General features: G+C 45.0%; 1 protein-coding gene across 1 annotated transcript in view; it reads left to right on the top strand.

Moving 5' to 3' along the window:
* MVD (mevalonate diphosphate decarboxylase) overlaps positions 1–21,300 on the top strand; it is an 82,651-nt gene that overhangs the window by 1,246 nt on the left and 60,105 nt on the right. The window contains exons 2-3 of the mRNA XM_086945814.1: positions 1,711–1,781; positions 2,854–2,968. Coding sequence (XP_086801940.1) covers positions 1,711–1,781; positions 2,854–2,968 — 186 coding nt within the window. The remainder of the gene's footprint in view (positions 1–1,710; positions 1,782–2,853; positions 2,969–21,300) is intronic.

The raw sequence follows: 21,300 nt of genomic DNA on the forward strand, positions 1-21,300 counted from the left end.
TGGATGGGATTAGGTGACAAAACAGCATAAGCCTGACTGCACATTGGCGAGACACGCTCAGCTGGTGCCAAATTACTTGTGTTTAGTGAGTGAGGGAAAAAACATTTAAATACAGAATAGTGAGGACATATTATTAAATGAGATCTTTTTTTCTGCACCAACTCCCCTTGTGCCACATACAGAACCCGTACCAAGGTTGGGATTCCTCAGAATGTGTTTATAAGGGCTGTCCTAGGCTTGACACAGAACAGACTAGGACTCCTAATGAGTAAACGATCTGTACACTCGAAATCACATATTTAAACTGTATGCCTGGATCTGGAGCTGCATGTATAATGTTGTTTCCTTCTACAGCTTACATCATCCGATTGCTTGCTATCTCAAAAAGATCCCCCCCCCTATACTCCTAAAACCCTGCATGGAAAATTGACCTTGACATACTTCTACTTGACATACTTCCTCCCTTTTCTTTTTTCAGTGACCTTCTTCTAACCTTCTGTCCTCTGCATGCCGTCTATTTCTGAGTATAATCTTCTCTCAGTCTCATACATGCCACAATCTTTCTCATTGTAACTCTGTAAATACTTGCCATTTTTTCATACAAGCACGTGACTAATCACAACCAATAGATTGGCCAGTAAACTTGGGTTCTGGAGCAACATGCTACTCGCCGTAAAGCATTTCAATGTTCAGTAATGACGTAAGCATTTTTCCATGATACTGCCTGGGAGTGCAGTGTCTTGGTGATGTAGACAGTTGGTTGTCGGGCATTAGCGCTGCAAGTACTATCATGCTTTGAGTAAGGTTTTGTTGCTTAGTCGTAATGCTGGGGTTCTTTCATAACTAATAGGACTGTGAGTATTCTGCCTCTACATATTATTTCTGAGTGTTCTGTCACATTAAGCACAGTTAATACATCAACTTTCAATGTTTTCAGAAGGGATATATGTGCTTGGGGCTTTCCTTTCCCACATCTTGAGTTCACCACAGCCAAGCCTTTGAACCCCTCTCAGATCCTTTCACACTGCTGTTTGTGTAATAATAATGTATAGGTAATGTGTTGCAAAACAGAAATTATCAAATTTTATCCCTGCGTACAGGATCAGGATACTATTGATCCCAGCACTGATCACCAATATAATAAATCAGGTTATTAGTTGTGATGGATAGAAGTTCTTCACAAGTAATAGGTCCACAGTGGTCTCCTTACTGGGAACCAAGTAGCCCATTGTAGCACTTGACTCTCTCATGGTAGCGAAGCTCAGCAGTTCAAGTCCTACTCAGCAGAAGTGGTGTAGGTTAATAATCTTCATTTGCTGGCACGCAACAATAATGTATTTAAAGAACGTTGGTTAGTAGGAAAGTGATGCACAGAGTCGAAGCTCACATCTATGCTTTCTTATTTTGCTCATCCCTATTAATTGTAGTCAGAAAGTTTATTCAACACTAGTTACTTTTAGGCCTGGTCGCTTTGCTTACTGGGCAGTCACCTCATAGGATGCATCGGAGTGAATTGATCTAATGTGTTAGTGGTATTCGTCCATGTTGACCTCATGCTATATCTTCTCTTTCAATTGGAATGGTGCTCTCCGTCAGTGGTCCAATTGAAAAGCAGCACTTTACTCAGTACAGCTTTATACCTCAAGTGAAGATAATCCCAGAAACGTTTTCCCTTTTGATGCTGAACATAACCTGTGTAATGTCTTGCAGGGGGTAAAAGAGATGAAGAGCTGATTTTACCAATCAATTCATCACTCAGTGTAACACTGCACCAGGATCAGGTAGGTATCTGGTCGTGCACATTGCAATGTTAAAGCTCCTTTTTTTTTTACTTGTGCACCCACATTCTAATGTTGGATTCTTCTATGTTTTTTAGACATCATTCACTTATCTGATTTTTTATATTTGTTAGTAATTCCTTTGTATAATAAACATGGCTAATCCTCAGACTGGATTTTGTTGGTATGTCTGGGGTAAACCTAGCAGCGTATACTGTTACTGCATAGTTATTGGCAAACCAAGGTAACAACCATATTACCTCCAGAACATATAACTGAAAGTTTCTATTGGTCTAGAAGGGATCATAATTGGCGTAGATTTTGAACAAGGTGGGAGGATGGCCTTGGCGGTGGCCCGTAAGGCTTCATGCTGCCAAGTGCAATGTCCGACACTCGGGACACAGAAATCCAGAAGAGGGGAATGGGTATGTGAGATGAGGTGAACTCTTAAAAATATATCAACTAGAAGCAGTAACCTGAGTTTGTTACAGTGTATGGCCTTACATTAAAACGTTGTCAAAGCTGTGGGGAAAAGAGTCGGAATGGGTGAGGTGGAGATATAGAGCTAGAAAAAGGGAGGATGTGTACCTCCTGCATAGAGCAATAGGAGTGTCTATTTGGAGTATTGTGTCTAGTTCTGAATCTTAAAGGCCTATAAATGTCGATACTAAGTAGATGGGCATCAAAAGTGGTCTGTTAATGATTAGCTCTTAGGTAGTTTTTCATGCTGAAGTACCTATAGTATGTATGTATTGTAACCTACACTTTAAAAGATGAGAAAATAATTAAAAAAAATAGACAAACAAGTGCACTCGCATGCAGCTGCACTGTTAACTGACTGAATCAACCATCAGCTTGTCAACCTTTACTTCTAGCAGCCCTTCGTGCTTGGTTGAAATTTGGAACTGTAACTCACTCATGATCAGCTTAAGGAGAGAATGTGGTTAATTGAGATTTGAAATAGAAGGACTCTTGCCTTCCGTTGTTTTAGGTCTTCCAAATTGTTTGCAGCATTTCCTTTATTCAATTGGGGTCGAGTGTGTTTTTGGGGAGTGAACATATTTTTCTCTTCTAGTTGAAAACCACCACCACTGCTGCTATCAGCCGAGATTTTAAAGAGGACCGTATATGGTTGAATGGTGCAGAGGACAACATTAACCACCCACGTTTGCAGTCGTGCTTGCGAGAGGGTGAGTAACGTTTGAAAGGAAGGTCCCCTTCACGTAGTGTGCAGAAAAACCAATGGCATTATTGTTAATTGAGTTACACCACGCCTGCAAAATTCAGCTAACTGTAACGGAAATGTGGCCTTGTGACTGAGTTCTCAAATGTGGGATCTCGTAACCCAAGTAGTTACCTGTGGCTGACATTAATTCAAGAATTCGATGCATCACTTTTTGTGCTGTGTATACTGCAGTCATATCCGGCTTTCGATTTGCCCAAATTGAGTGACCATGGACAAAACCCATTATTACCCTATGTTCCAGTTCTCTTATTTTCTAATAACTACCTGTTGTTCAAACCTGCTCTTCCCCCACAATTACGCATTATATAGACAAACTCTGTGCTGTACTGGCTTACTGAAGCCATTATAATATCTTTTAGCAGATATATCCTTGTTGAATGAGCCTTCAGAGCTCTATATGCAGGATGGGACCCCATGAAAGAAACAAAAGTGATAGTAAACTAGTCTGCACTAGAAGGTATTTGTATTCCATTAAACTCCTCCAATTAAAGAGGTCTTTATCAACATCGTCCTTTACATTGTTCCAGGTCTTTTCCACCTCAGTCAGCAACTATTTGTAAACCTTGAATAGTTCAACCTTGTATCAGGCAGTGTGTAGTATCCAGTGTGTCCCCATTCTCTGTATGTCTGAGCTGGTGTCCGTAATGCTGCGAGTGAATGATGTAATACAATGCAGGTGTGGAGTGGAAGCTAGGATTTGAGGATGGAGCGGTGACGGGACCTACCTGCTGTTGCTGTAACCAATGGGCCAAACGTGTAATCATACTGCGTGGCTCCAGACTCTTTTATGAACGCGCTGCCCTACAGCTAAAACATTTTGGCGTCATGCGAAGGAAGCTAGCCCTGTGACCATGGAGGACTAGTTGTTCTCTATGTATGCAAAGTTGGGGAACTGTAGTACCCTCTTGTGTTGTGGCTGATATACCACAAGCTTCACTGGAGTGTGGTCTGGGCCGAGTCATCTTTTTGTACAAATAGGAACATTTGTTAGAAGTGTGATGCAGGAGGCAGAGTATGTTTGTAATTGTTTTGTGGTGTGTTTTATTCAGTTGCATCTAATGAAGTTGGCCTGTTTGAACTGTATTGTTTGATGTAGGTCTGCTGTGCTGTACGTGAGCAATTCTTCACCTATTGACGTGCTCTTTTGTTAATTGTGGTATAGCTGGACTGCTCTAGAGTTTGATTCTTGTTTTGTGTAAATTTTTCAGTATGCATCCACTGGAGCCTGCCGTCATTGTATTCTCAAGACGCTCTGACTTTTTTTTGTTCAGTTTCCAGGGGGTGTGATACTGGGTGCCGATTACGTGCTTTTTTTGGCCTGAATCCTGGTCACGTTGATTTGACCAGCTAGTATGACTGGGTGTTAGGAGTGTTGCAGGGCGGTGCCCTCCTGGGGTTATGTGTGTTTCTTGTTGAAGATGGAAAAAAATTGAGAGTTGTCTGTGTCACCTCCGTAGTTCATTGATGTGAGGTGGATGTCCACGTACATTGTAAATGAGTTGTACATCAGAACACTTCATGCAGACTATACAACTTTCCCTCTGCTACAGTGAAAATCTGTTATTGGTTGCTGCCCTTGCTGGAGTCCGTGTCAGCCAGGGTCTACAAGCCCCAGTATGCTCTGCCAACAAGGAGACCGGGATAACTGCTTAGCACCAGTCTGACATGTGAAAAAGGCTGTTTGTCAAAAGCGAGGCGTGACTGGGCCAAGAGCAGGCCCTTCTTCCCCCATCATCGTCAGGAAGAGGCTGGGCTGGGCCAACCTGCTTGGCGCCCCGTAGGTTTCTTCATAGCTGCTCCTGGAAATCATTCAGGGTAGTTAAGTTTTGTGGCATACATGCATGGGGCTTTATGCTTTTCTTCCTCCTTCTTTACATTGTGCTGGTAGTCATGTACTAAAAGGAGTGCCATTTGTGGGTCTTTCCCCTGACACTATTTTGCAATTGAAGGGGTGCTGTGCCTGTTTTTGCTGCTGCTGATTTCCCCATATTATTATCCAAGTACTATGGTAAGTGGAAAGTTCCCCCTGCGGCACCATAAACTCAAGTCGAGAAAGCTATGGACCGCTTTCTTTCCTGTGCCGTAGGTGTTTTCTCTAAGGAAATTACATTAGCTGAACACCAACTCTCACTCTCAGTTGACAAAGTTGCTTCATCTTTGTTGCCCGCCCCACAGACCCTTAGTGATGGCTTGACTGGCGACCATGCTTGTCCTGGAGTGTGTTCAGTTACAGAAAGCGGTTCTAATGGAGGAGAGGGCTTTAACATTGTTGAATATGAAACTAGCTCTCCTGGCCCTGCCGTGGTGGCTAAGCAAAGGAGAAGAGCCCTGAAGCCTAAGAAGAAGAGCTAAAAAGCCAGATAATCTCCAACTCGCCTGGCATGGCTTCAAACCCCAACCCACCGCTGCCTACAGCATCAGATTGCTCACACCGACGAACACAAACCCCAAGCACCTGATCATCCACAGGGACCCTCTCACAACTCTAGTTTAATTAGTCTTTATTCGTTTTTTTTTAGCAGTGCAAAACCATAAAAGTTATCACAACATACAAAATACACCAATATTTATAAAAACAGTTATTACAAACATTTTTAAAACATATGACCAGATTCCGTGCAAATTGAGTGAATGGTAGAGCAATAGTAACCCTCTGAGGTTTTTCTTCTATTTCAAAGGTTAGTCCTATGTCTCATAATGCACTTTAGGAAGTTGAGTACGTGGTAACAGGTACATTCAGAATCCAACATCTGTAGTGCTAACATGGCTGGGCGACACTGTCTATAACCCCACCTTTTTAATAAAGGGATTATCCAGATTTTTCTATGGGTGTGGAAAAATTTGCAAAACAAAATTGTATGAATGGTTGACTGTTGGGACAAATCGTCACATGGACAAGGGGCCAAGTTTGAGTTCCAATTGTTTTTTTCAGGAAAAGTCACTAGTCTGTAAAAAAGATTCAGTCTGAACCTTGTTAGGAGCATCTTGTCGTATGCTGTAAATTCCAGAGTCAAATAAAGCTGGATTTTCGGGGAATGCTGTATTATATTCGCATGAATCACAGATTTTTTGGTCGACAGCAAGGTCAGTCTCAAGGACTCTAGATGGCTCAGCGCGATTAGTTTCAGATCTTTCTTGGATATTTCTTTTAGTTTTTCTGGGGTGAAGTAATACTTTTGTAGTCCCAGGTCAGAAAAGAAGTGTCTGATATAGGAGAGCCATGCTATTTTATGTGCATGATCCAGTTCCATGGAGTCCTGTAAGATGTTTTTGGTCAGCCGGTTTTTGTCCGACAACCAGACGCGCCTCCAAAGTAAGAGTGGCTGGATCTTTATTAAGTCTTCTATATATGGGATTCCCAATTCCATATGTGAGGCATAGATGGAAGAGCCTTTTGGCGTGGACAAAAGGAATCTCATGAACACATTTTCTTCTTTTTGCAGTGAACCAGTGGCTGTGTGTCCCCAAATCCCTGCCCCGTATAGGGCGATGGCTTGGCATTTTTGCAGCATAAATTTGTAACAGTTCTACTGATGGTCTTTTTCCAAGTCTATTTGAGAAATTCATCAGTGCTAGGATTGCTCGTTTGAACAGATGTCTCCTGGCCTCAACAGCTGCTTTCCAATTTAGTCTGTCATCAATCATGATGCCGAAGTATGGATACTGTGAGGTCTTTTCAATTTTTTGGTCTTTTAGGTAGATGGTCTTTGTGGCTTTTCGTTGTCCACCCGCTACCATGACAAATGTTTTTTTTACATTAATATGTAAGTCCAGGGCACCCATGAAGTCAGCATACTTGGATAAAGATTTCTGAAGCTCGATAGGAGTGCGTGCTAAAATAACTGCGTCATCCGCATAGAGCAGTGAGGGGATCAGGCGATGTTTCAGTCTGGGCAGATCCTGCCCCCCCCCCTCAACATAGTCTCCTCTAGTCCGTTGGTATACAGGGAGAAGAGGAAGGGGGCTAGGACACAACCTTGCCTTACTCCTCGCTCTACCCTAAACGGTGCAGTTAGCTCTCCTTTTGTCCCATATCTCACTCTTGCGGAGGCTTCACCGTATAGCTCCCTCAAAAAGTCCAGAAGGGGAGGATCAACCCCTAATGTACCCAGCAGAGACCAAAGCTTTGCGTGCGACACGCAGTCAAACGCGGAGGACAAATCCACGTAGACCATGTATATTGTCCCTGGCTTTGCGTGGATGTATTTCGAAACTAGCATGCTTAAGTTAAGGGCCTGTTCGACTGTTCCAAAGTCTTCCCTAAATCCAAACTGGAGATCCGAAAGGATATTTTTATCTTTTGCCCATTGCTGGAGTTTTTCCAGGACGACTCTGCCGACTACTTTGCCTAGGGAGTCAAGCAGCGATATAGGTCGGTAACATTTCGTATCTTGGCGGTCCCCCTTTTTAAAGATAGGGACCATGATGGAACATGACCATGACTCCAACAGTCCGAGTTTCGCTGCTGCTGTACAAACTCTTGTGAGTATTGGTGCCCAAAGGTCAGGAAGATGTTTAAATAGATCCACTGGGACCCCATCGGGGCCGGGTGCTTTGCCACTCTTACTCATCAATAGTGCCATTTCGACGTCTTGTAGTTCAAAGTCTATCGGTATTGGAAATACTACCGGGGGAAGATTGATATGGCGTTCTTCTATTAACGATGTTAGTTCAAATATTTTTGAAAAATGATTCACCCAGGTTTCCTCATTGATGGCAACGTCGATCTGAGGAATGTTAAGGTCCGATAGCAGGGGAGACTTAACAATTCGCCAAAATGACTGACTATCTTTCATGAGTGCACTTTTATGCAGAGCGTTCCACAAGGACAGTTTCAGCTCTTTTTTTCCTTGTCTTTCTGGCGTTATTATACTCTCGCCGAAGGTGTTGGATCTCTAGGTGATCTCTGTTTGATTTTCCGAGTGCTTTTCTTAAGTTGGTCTGTGCCTTTGTGCAATCATGATTAAACCAACCTGTGGTACTTGGTTTGTTTTGTTTGGGTAATCTGGTCAGCAGTGTTTTTACTTGTTCTAGTATCATCTTAAAATTTTCCAGGATTTGTTTGGGATCTGCTTGAGGGTCCAGGCATATCATTATATTGTTATAGGCAGTCTTTATTAAGGTGTTAGTGAGCTTGTTAGGATCCACTTTTTCCCATTTTATAGTGTATCCGTTGTTTTTGCCCAGTTCAAGCCTATTTTGTGATAGGGTATTTGCTATTGTTGCCATAAGAGATCTTGGTTGGTTCAGCTGTAGGTTCAACCTTAGAGCAGAGTGGTCGCTTAGGATATTTTCCAGAATTTTAAAGTTCCTGGTTATCTCTTTTAGACCTTCTGTAATGATTATATAGTCGACTGTGGTCTTGTGCCCCCTTCCTCGATAGGTAGGTTCTAGTTGGTTCTTTGGTGGTAAAGTTGGGTTTATTATTATTAGTTCCAAATCTGAGAGGATCTTGTTCATGGCTAACCCCGTTCGTGAGTGGAGGAAGTGGACGAGAGGGTTCTCGTATTCGTCCACCATTCCACAGGTCTGATTGTTCGTCGAAGGGCAGGGGTGTAAGTTGAAGTCCCCTCCCCATATTATATGAACATTACCCTTTCTCTCATAAAGGTGTCGATGATGGGTGATTTTTTCTTGAATTAAAAGGAGGATGTTCAAGAAATTATCGTCGTCTAAATTATTGTATAAATTGATTAATATGATGATATGTTTTTTCCCTATTATGAGTGTAAGCAATTGGAAATTTGGAAAAAGATCTGCCTCTAAAACCTTCATGTCAGTTATTGTGTTGGCTATGTAGGTTACCAGCCCCCCCCTCGGTCTACCTGAGTTGCTTGAAAGGGCGGGGGATGAATATGCCCTATATCCTACAAGATGTAGGGGCGTCGTGGCCCATGTCTCCTGTAAGCATATAATTTCTCCTTCCTCCAAAAATCGGGCGGCAGAACCATCCTCTATTTTTGGTCGGAGGCCTGCAATGTTCCAGAAGATCACCGGGAGCTGTAGGGTTTTCTTTTCTGAGTCTGCCATTTTAAGTTCTGGTGGGTCTGGGGGAGCTTTGGATAGGACCGGGCTTGCCTGTGGGGGCTTCGGGGATTCGACTCGTGGTCAGTCGACCATTTCCAGGCTGCTAAACCGGTTCATGGTCGGTATGCCTGGCCAATTTTGCCAATGTGGTGTATCTCTATAGATGGGTCTGTATGATCGGTAGGGCGGTCTGTCCCACTGTTCCCAGTTTCTGCCTCTGTTCTGTGATCCCACAGTCTGCCACGGGCCCTCTTGTTGTTGATAATTCTGGTTTGCTGTCCACCAAGAATTGTCAGGATCACTATGTCGCTGAAATTTTTTAGGCCCAGCGAAGTCTAGTTCCCATGGTTGTGGGATTGCTTTTCGCCAGATATTATCGAATTCATTTGAGTAGTTATTATTATATCTTTTTGGGTAAAAGTAGGAAAGGGATCTTGTAGCGATCCCTCCAGTTGTGCTATTATAATCCCAGGAACAGATATACTCGACTATACTAGGATCCTTGAAAGTGATCACTATACAATCTCCCTGAATGATTTTTTTTCCTGTGCCCCACCCAAGGGGTCCTACAAACTGATGTTATCCTGCTTTTCCAGGTTGGCGGAAAAGGTCGATTAGTGTTCAGCCAATACTGTACTTTGTTTTTCAACGACCAATTGGGTTCCGCCCCCTCTCCCGTTAGTTCGGGGACCCCCGTCATCACTACCACATATGGGCATGCCTCAGGTGGCATGTTTAGCGGATGCCTGTTATCAGTGGTCCCTCTCAAAACTCCTTTGTTGTTTGGGAGATTTGTTTTTTTTGGTGGCAGGAGTTTTGGGGGCCGGTGTATTGGTGGTTGGCGTGTTTACTTTAGGTGTATTTGGTATGATGTTGGACTGCGGGGGAATTGTAAGGACCTTAGGCGTGGGTTTCTGTACAGAGGGAGCCTTTGGTGCTGTAGAGGCCTTTGCTGAGGGTTGCTGTTTGGGCGACGGGCGGGCTAAAGTTATGGCTTTCTTTTGTGTAAGCAATGTAGCCGAGGTGTTTGTACCCGTTTTTGGTGGTCCCTGTAAAGGTATTACCTTGGGACAACTAGCAAGGTTTGTCAGTTGAGCCTCGATGTTAAGCAGTCTAGTTTCTATTGGGCGAATAAAGGAATCTAGAAGGGAAGCTATCTCCTTTATTAGCCTTGATGCTTCTCTTTCCATGCCCGTTGTTAGTGGGGGGGGGGGGGGGGGGGGGATTCTAAGGTGGTGATATATTGGATGTTCTGTAGTGGGTGATGAATCGTTATCAAATTATTGGTTGGGTCAGCAATTTGACGAGATATTCCTGCCGGATTTGTGGTGTCGATCAGATCTATATGATCGACCACTTTGTTATTTGCAGTGTTGTCTACCTTTTCCCTATCCTTCCTTTTCTTTATGGCTCCCTCCCTCCTCCCTCTAGCTTGCCTTACTTCTTCCGGGGTGTGGTCAGGGAAAATTTCGGGAGTTTTTTCTAACTCTTTTTCTGAGAATGTTACAGAAAGTTGAGAGGCAGAAAGATCTACATTATTTGGGAGACTGAGTCTGTTTGTGGTCGCTGTGATTTGGGTTGGGGCAGACTGTATTTCTGGGGTTCTTGCGGTTGCTAGTAGACCCATTGAGGATCGCCTTGCGATTGCGAGTTCGGTTGATACTCTACCCTCGATCAGACTGATACTTTGGTCAATGAATGTGTTTGCTTTAGAAATAAAATCATCCATTGGACCTAGCAGTTTTTCTCCTACCCCAATTTTTTTGAGTTTTTTTTTGCTTACTTCCTCTCGTGTTCATTTTCAGTAGATGGGGTATGTAAAGTCTTTTGGTAATAATGCTACGTCGTCGCTAGTTTCAGGGAGATGGTAAGTACCTGTAGTAGATGTCCGAAGATGTAATGCTTAGAGCAGGGGCCCGGACCGGACTCTCACGTTCTCGAACGGCCTCAAACGGCCCGCTCTTTGCCCGGTCTTCGCCCCGTTCTCCGCCCCGCGAGCGTCCCGCGACGCGGGTGGAGTGATGTCAGTTAAGTACTTGTAGGCGGTGGGCGTGTCTGTGGGCGTGGCCGCCGGGGGAAGAGGAACCAGCTGAGCAGCGTGGAGATTGCTGGTCCTCGCAGTCCCCCGGCTCGCAGATGGTGATTGCCCAAGCCTCTACCCAGGGGTCTCAAGCTGGGAGCGCTACGCTGGCCCTGCCGATTGCAGGGCTCGCTCACACCAGCGAGTCCTCGTTGAGGGGAGGCGGCACCCAAAAGGGCAGGTTGTGAAGTTGCACGGACTTTTGATCCGACCTGGATACAACAAGTAGCACGCTTCAATACAGCAGAGTGAGTGGCACCCGCGGAGCGGGTGTCACGAAAGGTTATGAACCGGTAGGCGGTGGGCGTGTCCGTGGGCGTGGCCGCCTGGGGAAGAAGAACCAGCTGAGCAGCGTGGAGATTGCTGGTCCTCGCAGTCCCCCGGCTCGCAGATGGTGATTGCCCAAGCCTCTACCCAGGGGTCTCAAGCTGGGAGCGCTACGCTGGCCCTGCCGATTGCAGGGCTCGCTCACACCAGCGAGTCCAAGTTGAGGGGAGGCGGCACCCAAAAGGGCAGGTTGTGAAGTTGCACGGACTTTTGATCCGACCTGGATACAACAAGTAGCACGCTTCAATACAGCAGAGTGAGTGGCACCCTCTAGTTACTATTTCCATCATGAACTCTGTGCACTTGAGTATACCCATGGACCCCTGGCCTTACCATGTCTTCAACCTCGAAAGCAAGACAATTGGCGACGAACTCAAGAAAGTCCTGAACACCTCCAACTTCATGGCCTTCTTCCCTGAGGACTGTAAACACGCTCAAGTCAGACCACATCCTGAGGAAACCATCCTCTGACCCAGCAGAACCAAGGATTTTGAGCTAACCACAGCACAGAGATAGCCCTGATTGTAGCCACCGATGACATAAGAGCCCTCCTGGGCCGTGGCGAAACAGCAGTCCTCATCCACCTGGACCTGTCAGCTGCCTTCTTCTCCCATCACATCTTGATCAACAGACTCCACCACATTGGAATCTAGGGAGATGCCCTCAAATGGAGCGCCTCATACCTCATTGAACGAACCCAGAGAATCAGTCTCCCACAATTCACATCGGAACCCAAGAAGATCATCTGCGGCGTCCCTTGGGGAACATCCCTGAGTCCCACCATCTTCAACTCAAATGAGCAGAGACTTTCTGACTCTTCTGGCCCATCTTCCAGTTCCAGCGTCATGAGGGGGGGGGGGATGAGTCATACGACGGCTCTGCCCCAAGAGGGCAAACATCCAGTTCCTATTAGAGTCGATACCTGTTAAGTTCCCCTTCTTTTGATTAATCTTCCTCCTGCCTCATGTCCATACATTGCCATCCTGGCAAATGTGCCTAGACTGGTTCCCGGGGATGATGCAGTCTATGCTTGAATTGAAAAATAAGGTGAGTCATCGGCTCGACATAAATGTGAGATGTAATTTAAACCTCCATGAGGAGATCCTTTTTGTGCATAGAGTTGAGGGGGTGGGCCCCTTACCCAAGAATTTTGATGGATACTGCATAATTGTAACTTACCACCGTCCTATGGTTGATGGCAAAATTCTGGCTCAAGCTAGGGCTGGTGCAGTAAGGTCCAGATCAATAAAGATCTTACTTTTGGGTTTTTTCTACAAGCACCTGGCTCTTACCATCTCTGTGCTGGAGGCTTAACATGCCTCATTCCATTGCCTTCAATATGTGGCCCAGTCTTTAATTGGGAATAGATTTATGATGTTATCTGGACTAGAGGATACTGACTGGCGGAGCGGAGCACGATTGTACTATTGTCATGGGCTCCCTGATGTCTGCGATAACAGGCAGCGTGTCCTCTGGTTGTCAGATTATTCTCCCCACACTGGAAACTTCGGCCAGTCTAGGCCTGCTCACTGGATATGAAAACTTGAGCAGTGAGTCTTGCCACCAGTCCTCCATATTAAGTCCAATGGAAGAGGAAAATCAGCCCCCTGTTTGTATTTCTCCCACCCTGCGGTTTAGATTGTTATGCTGGAATATTGCTGGGTTGGCATCCATTGATGGGCATACATGTTTCAATCTTCCAGCTTTCCCTCACCCTCAGGATGGGCCTGGGGGTGGCTGGCAACTTGGTTTAACATTGATTTTGGCTGCAAAATAATGAAGATACAGACAGTGGGAGAAAATATGCAGCATTTGGCTGAGTTGGGGCTCCACTCTTAGTATAATCCTGATTAGCTTGTGCAATAATTATTTTTGTCCAAGTGATAGCCAGAATTTCCACGGGCTATTCACTCTTGTGGGAAAATTAGCAGATGGGAATGTTAACCTTGGTGTACCATTTAATTTAAAAATAGCAGGAGATGTTATGTTATGTTATAGACCTTTGTAACGCGCTCTGTTACTAGCAAGTATCCTGGCGTGGAGAGAGAGGTGGCAGAAATAACGAGGGGGGGGGGGCAGTTACAGGTTCCTATTAAACAGATGGGTTTTCAGCCTTTTCTTAAAGGCGGCAGTGGTCTGGGCAGCCCTAAGATGTAATGGAAGAGCGTTCAAGGCCCTGGCAGCCCTAACTGAAATGGACTGGCCTCCAACTCTGGAGAGCTTAAATCTGGGCACTGTCATTTGGCACTGATTAGCCGAGTGGAGACAGCGCTTCGGAACTTACAGGGTAAACCATTTCCTCAAGTACACAGGTCCGAGCTGATGGATCGCTCGGAAAGAGAGAACCAAAGTTTTAAACCTAATCCGGTGCGCCACCGGAAGCCAATGGAGGCTGCGTAAGTGAGGGCGGACGCTAGACCTCCTAGGCAATTTAAACAGGAGCCGCGCAGCCGCATTTTGAATAACCCGAAGCCGTTGGATCAAATAAGCAGGTAAGCCGCTAAACAGGGCATTCGCGTAGTCAAGCCTAGAAAGGATTAAAGCACGCAACACAGTCTCTTTGGCCTCTCTTGGAAGGAGTGGAAAGAACCTGCGTAAGGCTTTGAGAGAAGCAAAACGCACACCCGTGAGTTTTTTGATGTGGTCCTCAAACTTGAGATCACTCCCAAACCAGACCCCCAGGTTCTTAGCAGGGCCGCCCATGGAATTGGGGCAAGGGAGATCTGGTGGCCATAGGAGGTTTCTAAAATTATCCGGAAAGGAACCATAAAAGAGAACCTCAGACTTGTCTTCATTGCACTTGAGCTGGGCAAGTGCTAGCCAGCGAAAGACAGATGAAAGGCAAAGCCGAACGGTCGACGTGTCCAAGTTGTCCTTTGGCCAGGTGAACAAGAGCTGGGTGTCATCGGCTTAAGCCATTATTTTAGCCCCCAACTGTTCGGCCAAATGAATCAAAGGCGTCAGATACACGTTGAAAAGCAGGGGGCTCAAGGTAGACCCCTGTGGGACACCTGTAATAAGTTTCTTAGGCATGGAGGCATGGGGTGGCATCCAGACCTGTTGCGTCCTGTCATCCAGGAATGACGTCAGCCAATCAAGAGCTAATCCAGAGATGCCAACGACAGCCAATCTGGTGAGGAGTAGGGCATGGGGCACCGTATCGAAGGCGGCAGAGAGGTCTAGTAAAATCAGAACCGCTCTGCCACCTCCATCTAGGCATTAATCCCAAGATCGGTTTGAATGTCCCCGCAATGTAACTTCGTACTATGTCTCAAATCTTTAGCGAGGGTCCTGGTTAAAATTATAACAAATCCAGAAAGCCAGGGCTAATAATGTTGCTTGTGCCTCAGGAGAATTCGGCAGTGTAATCACCCCTTAGAAAGAAGCACTGCTAGTTCTAAGCTGATTATGAAGCTTGCTCCCAGTTGACCTCAGTAGCTCTTACAGTGGGATTAAAAAGTCGTCCTGCTTATCTTCCCTTTAATAATTACGGTCGAAATTCCAATACCCGGCAAAGCCTGTCAACATCTTAAAGTTAACCACTTTGTGTAAAACAGATACAATGTAAAAAACACTGTGGCTTGAGAACCTTGCGCTTCAGGTGCCTTGTCGTCAACAAGTGTCCGTAGCTGGTAATCCAGATTCGTGAATGAACGAGGGGATAGTCACTGCCGTCCCCGGAACAACCTTGAGTGGGTTTTTACTTAGGGATGATGGGGAAAGCCCTTGTCAAAGGAAGCCTGCGAGTTCCGTGCCGTTGCCGTCATGTGACTGAGCACCTATGACTGAATGTCCTGTGTACATAAATGTTGTATGTGGTCATTGTGAGTGTGGAGACATGTGGTGGAAGGACCTCATGTCTGAGGAGATCGCAAGAGGCGCACATCTTTGACCTTTTTGCGATTGTAGTCATTACCTATTTGTAGTCTTATTTCTTCTTTGTGTGACATGAGGTGTTGAAAGCATCATGTCTTGACCCATCTCTCAGTTTCTGTGACTTCTATTTTTTTTGTTTTGTGGGTATTGAAGAGTTTAACAAGATGTGAGATAAATGTGCCAGCTAGACATGGAGATTGAGTGATTGTGAATGAATATGCGCAAGGCAATCACTGTTCTTTGTTTTGTTGCTTACAAGAAAGGGAGGTGTGTAGTATCCTGTGTATCCCCATTCCCTGTGTGTCTGAACTGGTGTCTTCAATGCTTAGAGTGAAAGATTTAATAGAAGGTTGGTGTGTGGTGTCGAGTGGAAGTTAGGAGATGGAGTTCTGACTGGGCCTACGTGCTGTTGCTGTAACCCAAGGGCCTATCATGTAATATAGAACTTTAATCCTACTTGAGTGGCTCCGGACTATTGTATGAAGACCCTGCCCACCAAGTTCGATAGGTTGCTAAGACTGGAATGGCGTTATTTAGACTCGAATATCTCTGTAAACGGGAAAGTATACTTTTTAGAATCCAAATAAATGCAAAAGATCTACATATTCAGCTTAGTTACATGAATAACACTGTGCAAGTCTAGACTCTGTGGTTGTGCTGCACATTGTGGGAGTTCAAGTTGTGTTTGTACATTAACAGCCGGGAAGCCGAAGAGGCTATGTAGTGTTGTTCTACAACACCCAGTCACCATGTCCTGTAACTCCTTACCCCTCAGCCTAGTACAAGTATGCGTCTTTTCCTCCATTATGGAGGGGCCTGAGCCATTGGTCCACAGAGGTCCTTCTTCAGATAAGTTGGGCGAGTTATCAAAGCTGGATTCCAACCTGTGAGGCTGTTAGTGGCTCACTGAGACGCTCCTGGTATGGTGAGCCACGTGCTTTTTTGGTGCCTCCTGCAGGCTAGCTGCAGCCCTCCCAACTCTGCTGGATAGGTAGAAATGGGAGTATACGTTAGTTGAATCTGTGATCGTTTATTAATTAAACCCTTGATTAGTTGAAAAAATGCATACTCTGCCCCCTGCATTTATTCCTGATGAGTAGCCTTAAGCAACATGACCGCAGAGAGGCCGAACATTTATTCAAGGTTGATCACATTAGTCATTATCACTTGAAGACACATTTACAAAGATTAGTTGATAGGAATGTAATTCCCAAAGAGTAGGTCAAAGCTCAACTACTGACTGAAATACTCTTCCTTTAGGATCATATAAGAAGTTTAAAGATCAGGTTTACATCCCAAGGAGCGAGATTTGTTGGTAATAAAGTTAGTACAGCACGAGCAAGTGCGCTGAGGCTCAGGTTGTGCACATGAGTCCTTTGTTGCATTACATGGCTGCAAACTAACATAAAACGTTGTTGGTGTGGTGGAGTCCAAGAGTGATTAGAGGGGAGAACAAATAAGGCTGTGACTCCCTTATTGCCTTAGTGTAAATTTGAAGCTCACACTGCTCCCCAGATCACCAAGCCAGTAGGACCATCCTTTTACAACATGGCACAATGCTCTTCAACTTCTCACACTGTCAAATTGTTCAGGTTGGGAGTACCTGGGGGGGGGCATTAAAACTGTTGTGGGATGAGCTATGCAGACAGGGCTGAGCAGACAAGGAAGGAGTCTTAGTGGTCTAATAGATAATTTGCTGAACTTGGAACATTTAGACTTGTATTCCAATCTCATCTTCGGCACTAGACGAAACATTATGGGATTCTGGGCAAACAACTTACGCTCTCTGAAATCCCAAGTGTATTTAACGTATGTATACGCTACTTTTGTAGGGCAAAATTTATGTAATTGAGTAGTGCAAATCGGTAAAGCCTCACTTGAGTTGAAAAATCGAAAATCATCTCCCAGCCCCTCCATTTATATACAGTACTCCATTAACACTGATTAGGTTCATCTTGCATATAAGAACCTTTAATATTGCAATACTTATAAAAGTAAAAAGGGTAGTGATCAGAAAATGGCAATGGCCTTCTACAGTCAGGCACATTGTGTGCCTACTTGGTGTGTTCAGAGAATAATGTCTGCAATGCTCAGGGCAACCTCTGCCCTATGCAAGTTCCTAATATAGTTCCTCACTTTGTTAGCTCATGTGAAGGAGCATTCTAGACTCCAGGCACAACAAAGAAAACTATACCCAAACAATGACAACTTGCCCTTGTTTGATAGGATCAGGACAATAACTCCTTCCTGCACATAGCAGCCAGCAGTGTGTTAACTCAAAAGGCCCAACAGGTGAATGAGGGAAAGAGTGACAGAATGGACAGAGACAATCCACTGGAAAATTCAGAAGACAACATCTGAGCAAACTTACAGACACGTAACTCAAGAAATACTAAGAAAGACACCATGAGGGCTACCTGCTGCTAAAAATGGACCAAGAAAGAGAAGAGCGTAAAGGATAAGATTGATGTACAGAGCACTGTCCAACTACATATGAAACGTACCTATAGGGACCAGCGTGTAAAGTTAAATCCTGGAGTGGATTTTAGCAACTATGGCTTGACCAGCGCAGAATGAGAACACTGGGATGTACATTGATGTGGAGAGCCAGCATGAGCAGGAGATGCACAAAGGGAATTCACTGGCTCTGACTGGCATTTTCAATGAGGGGAGACAGCCGTTACAAAGCAGACAGAGCAACGCATGCGTTTCCCTGCCTTAACCACACATGTCTTAACCAAGCATATGGGCAGGAACAGGAAGCGTCAGGACAGAAAGCTTGACGTGGACAGGTAAGAGGGGCAGTTTTAGATTCTAGGAGTTCAGAGTAATAATTAGGGCTCGGGGGGGGGGGGTGTTGGGTTGTTTATAGGGCACGAGCCATGGATTTAGGGTTTAGGGCAGAGGGGCTGGGGTGTGATCTTTACCACACATCCCTTTACCAATCATGCCTTGACCACAAAATTGCATGGTAAAGGAATGCGTTGTTCAGATGCATTCGTTGTTCGGGCTGCATTGTGGAGGCACTCCTGGTTTAGCCATGCATGCTTCTGTCATACAACCCTTCGTGAGTGGCAGGTACACCAGTGGCATCAGCAATAAGTGTGAAGATTGGTAGCAGCAGGTTAGAGCAATGGAAACCGGGAGTAAGACCACTGGAGACAGAAACACACCTGAAAAGGCAGAGGGGCTTTGCAAGTTCAGTGATATTTTGAATCCTGCTACTTAAAAGCATTTCTTCAAAGGGAAACTATAACCGCCTCGGGTTGTATCTAGAGAACCACTGCTGACACAGATCGTGTTACTTCGGAAAAGGAAGCAAGGTCATCAAACATCGTTTTGACTTCTCTGGACCTCCCCGAAATTATTATTCGAAGCCTGGGACCCTCGGCCTAAGCATTTTCGATGAAATATTTAATTTAATTCCCAAAGAAGTTAAAAAAGAAATACAATTTTAAATTTTAATGTGAGCAGTCAGTCAGTCATTAAGATTTATTTAGACTGTTCAAGTCATAAAGGCTACACAAAACTTATATAGTAAAACACAGTTAAAAATATAAAAGAAGAAAAATTCAAACAAGGCAACCCACAATAGACATGCAAAAACGTATACCTCAAAATTGTAATTTGACGGCAAATTACCTGCATGGCTAAAACATGTTAGATCAATGTGATCAAAATTGCATATGGAGCTCAGTTCAACTACTCACAACAGTTAGAATAATAAACACACCCCTGAAACAACCTGCAAATGCATACCTTCTCAGTTCGACAGCAGCCAGCTAAGAGTTGTACATCATCAAAATATTTAGTACATTTAAAAATCAGATTCAATAATTAAAAACGTGTGTGGAATATAAAACTAGTGAAAGATGGTAAAAGCATCTATCAGAAGAAGTCACAGGTTGACTTTAACCACATGAATGCTACAGCAATTCCCCTCCTGTGCTGCAGATCCTCGTACAACAGTGTTTCATGACGAGCTCAGCTCGTCATGAGCACACAAGCAGTGTACTGCATGACGAGCTGAGCTCGTCATGAGCAGGGAAGGGGTTAAGGTACACCTCTAGCAATACGGTTATGCAATCAATCTACAATAAAGTGCTTGTGCAATGTCTAAAACAAGTAGGGGTAACCTAGGTTTAGTCACTGGAACCTAAAAGGCAACTCAAACTAAGGGTCAACCTAGCCCTTACTAAGATGATCTCATAAGTGCCTTCCTTCTAATGCCCCAAATGTGGCTTAGGAACTTGGCCATAGCACAGGCAGAAAGGGGCCTTGCGTCCGACTTCAGTATGCGATGTGCATCCCAGTGTTACCTTGTGCCCAGTTGACAACAGACTGGTTTGAGCCACTTGTACCTGGGCTGCATAGATGCAGGACATGCAAACAACATATGGGCTACGGACTCCACTGAGGCGTTCCAACCAGGGCAATTGCTTAAACTTGAAGAGTTAGGGTGCCACTTCGCTGTTATCTCGCCCACAGGAAGGGTACCAAACCTGAATTGAATGTATAATGTTCTGTCCTGGGGACCTGGATTGTCTAGATAGGGTTCCAACGATCTAACCTGTTTATGGAGCAAAAATTCCTCTGTAAGTTTCCCCAGAGTTGGCTTGGTAAGCTCACGTTGCTCCACCCATTTCCAGTAATATTGCTTCAGGACACCTTTTCGTAGCAGGGTGGGATCTGGCTTGTCCCAAAGACCCTTGAGTCCGACATCTGACACCAAATTCCTGAAATTTTTAATCCACCCTACCTTATTGCACGTGTCAAGACGTGTGACCTCTGCCAGGGCATCCACACAGGGCAGTATCTCCGGTGTCCTCCTAATGCGTGCCCAGTAAAGCAGTGGGCGGAGCTTTGCTCTGTCACTAATAGTGCGTCTGCCGATAACGAGCATTAGTGGTATAAGCGGGATACTTTGGGAAAGCATCACAAGATCCCTGAGAAATTTATTCTCTGAGGTACTAACCTCCGGTGTCTTATCAAAGGCCTACAACTCTGCGCCATACAGCACTGCTCTAACCGCCTTCAGATCATAGACCTGCAGGGCTGCAGTGACCAGTCTACTATGCGAGGAGCGATGTTCCCTCTCTAGCTCTCCGTGACACGCTTGTGGCCCAGTAACATCTTGGTTATGTGAGGATTCCAGGACATTCTATCTGAGAGGCGGACACCTTGGTAGTTCAAGGTACTGACTCTTTCCAGGGGGACCCATCTAGCACTACATTGCCTTTGAAGGACCTATGTGGGTTAAAGGCCATGAATTTGGTTTTGGTAGTATTAATGACCAAACCCCTGGTATCACAGAACAATTCAAATCTTTTGATCAGAAGCTGAAGTCCTGCCGGAGTCTTGGACACCAGCAGGGTATCGTCTGCAAACAATAGGGTTGGTACCTTGTCTGCAGGTTCTTGTTGCAGAAAGCTGACCACCCCGTTCATGTACAATGAAAAAAGGGTGAGGCTAGGATGCAACCTTGGCGCACTCTCCTACTAACTGGGATACGCTCTGTAAGTTGTCCGTGTGGCCCCCATCCGACCTGTGCATAGTTCCCCACATGCAATCGAACTAGCAAGCTGAGGACAGGTGGCGGAATCCCCTTGTCATTAAGCACAAGCCATAGCTTATGCCTGGGAACTAAGTCGAAGGCAGTCTTTAGATCGATAAAAGTTAGATAAAGACTGCCTCGAATGATCACAACCACTTTCCAGTAGAGAAGGAGAAGAAATATTTGATCGATAGTCCCTGTCATTTCCCTAAAACCTGCTTGGTAATACAGAAGACCTTTTGGAGGGCATCCAGCAAGCTCTGTAATTTGAGGGTTTACCTCTGTCCCCTTTTTAGGTCGAGCCTAGCGTTGCAGCGCATGCTAGGCATGCTGTAGTAGGGTATGTTTTAGAAGTGGAGTAGAAGCACCGCCCATATTTTTCATCAATCAATCAGTCATTTGTTAAGCGCAT

This window comes from Lissotriton vulgaris, chromosome 12, assembly GCF_964263255.1.
Source record: "Lissotriton vulgaris chromosome 12, aLisVul1.2, whole genome shotgun sequence".
In the NCBI taxonomy this organism is placed as follows: domain Eukaryota; kingdom Metazoa; phylum Chordata; class Amphibia; order Caudata; family Salamandridae; genus Lissotriton; species Lissotriton vulgaris.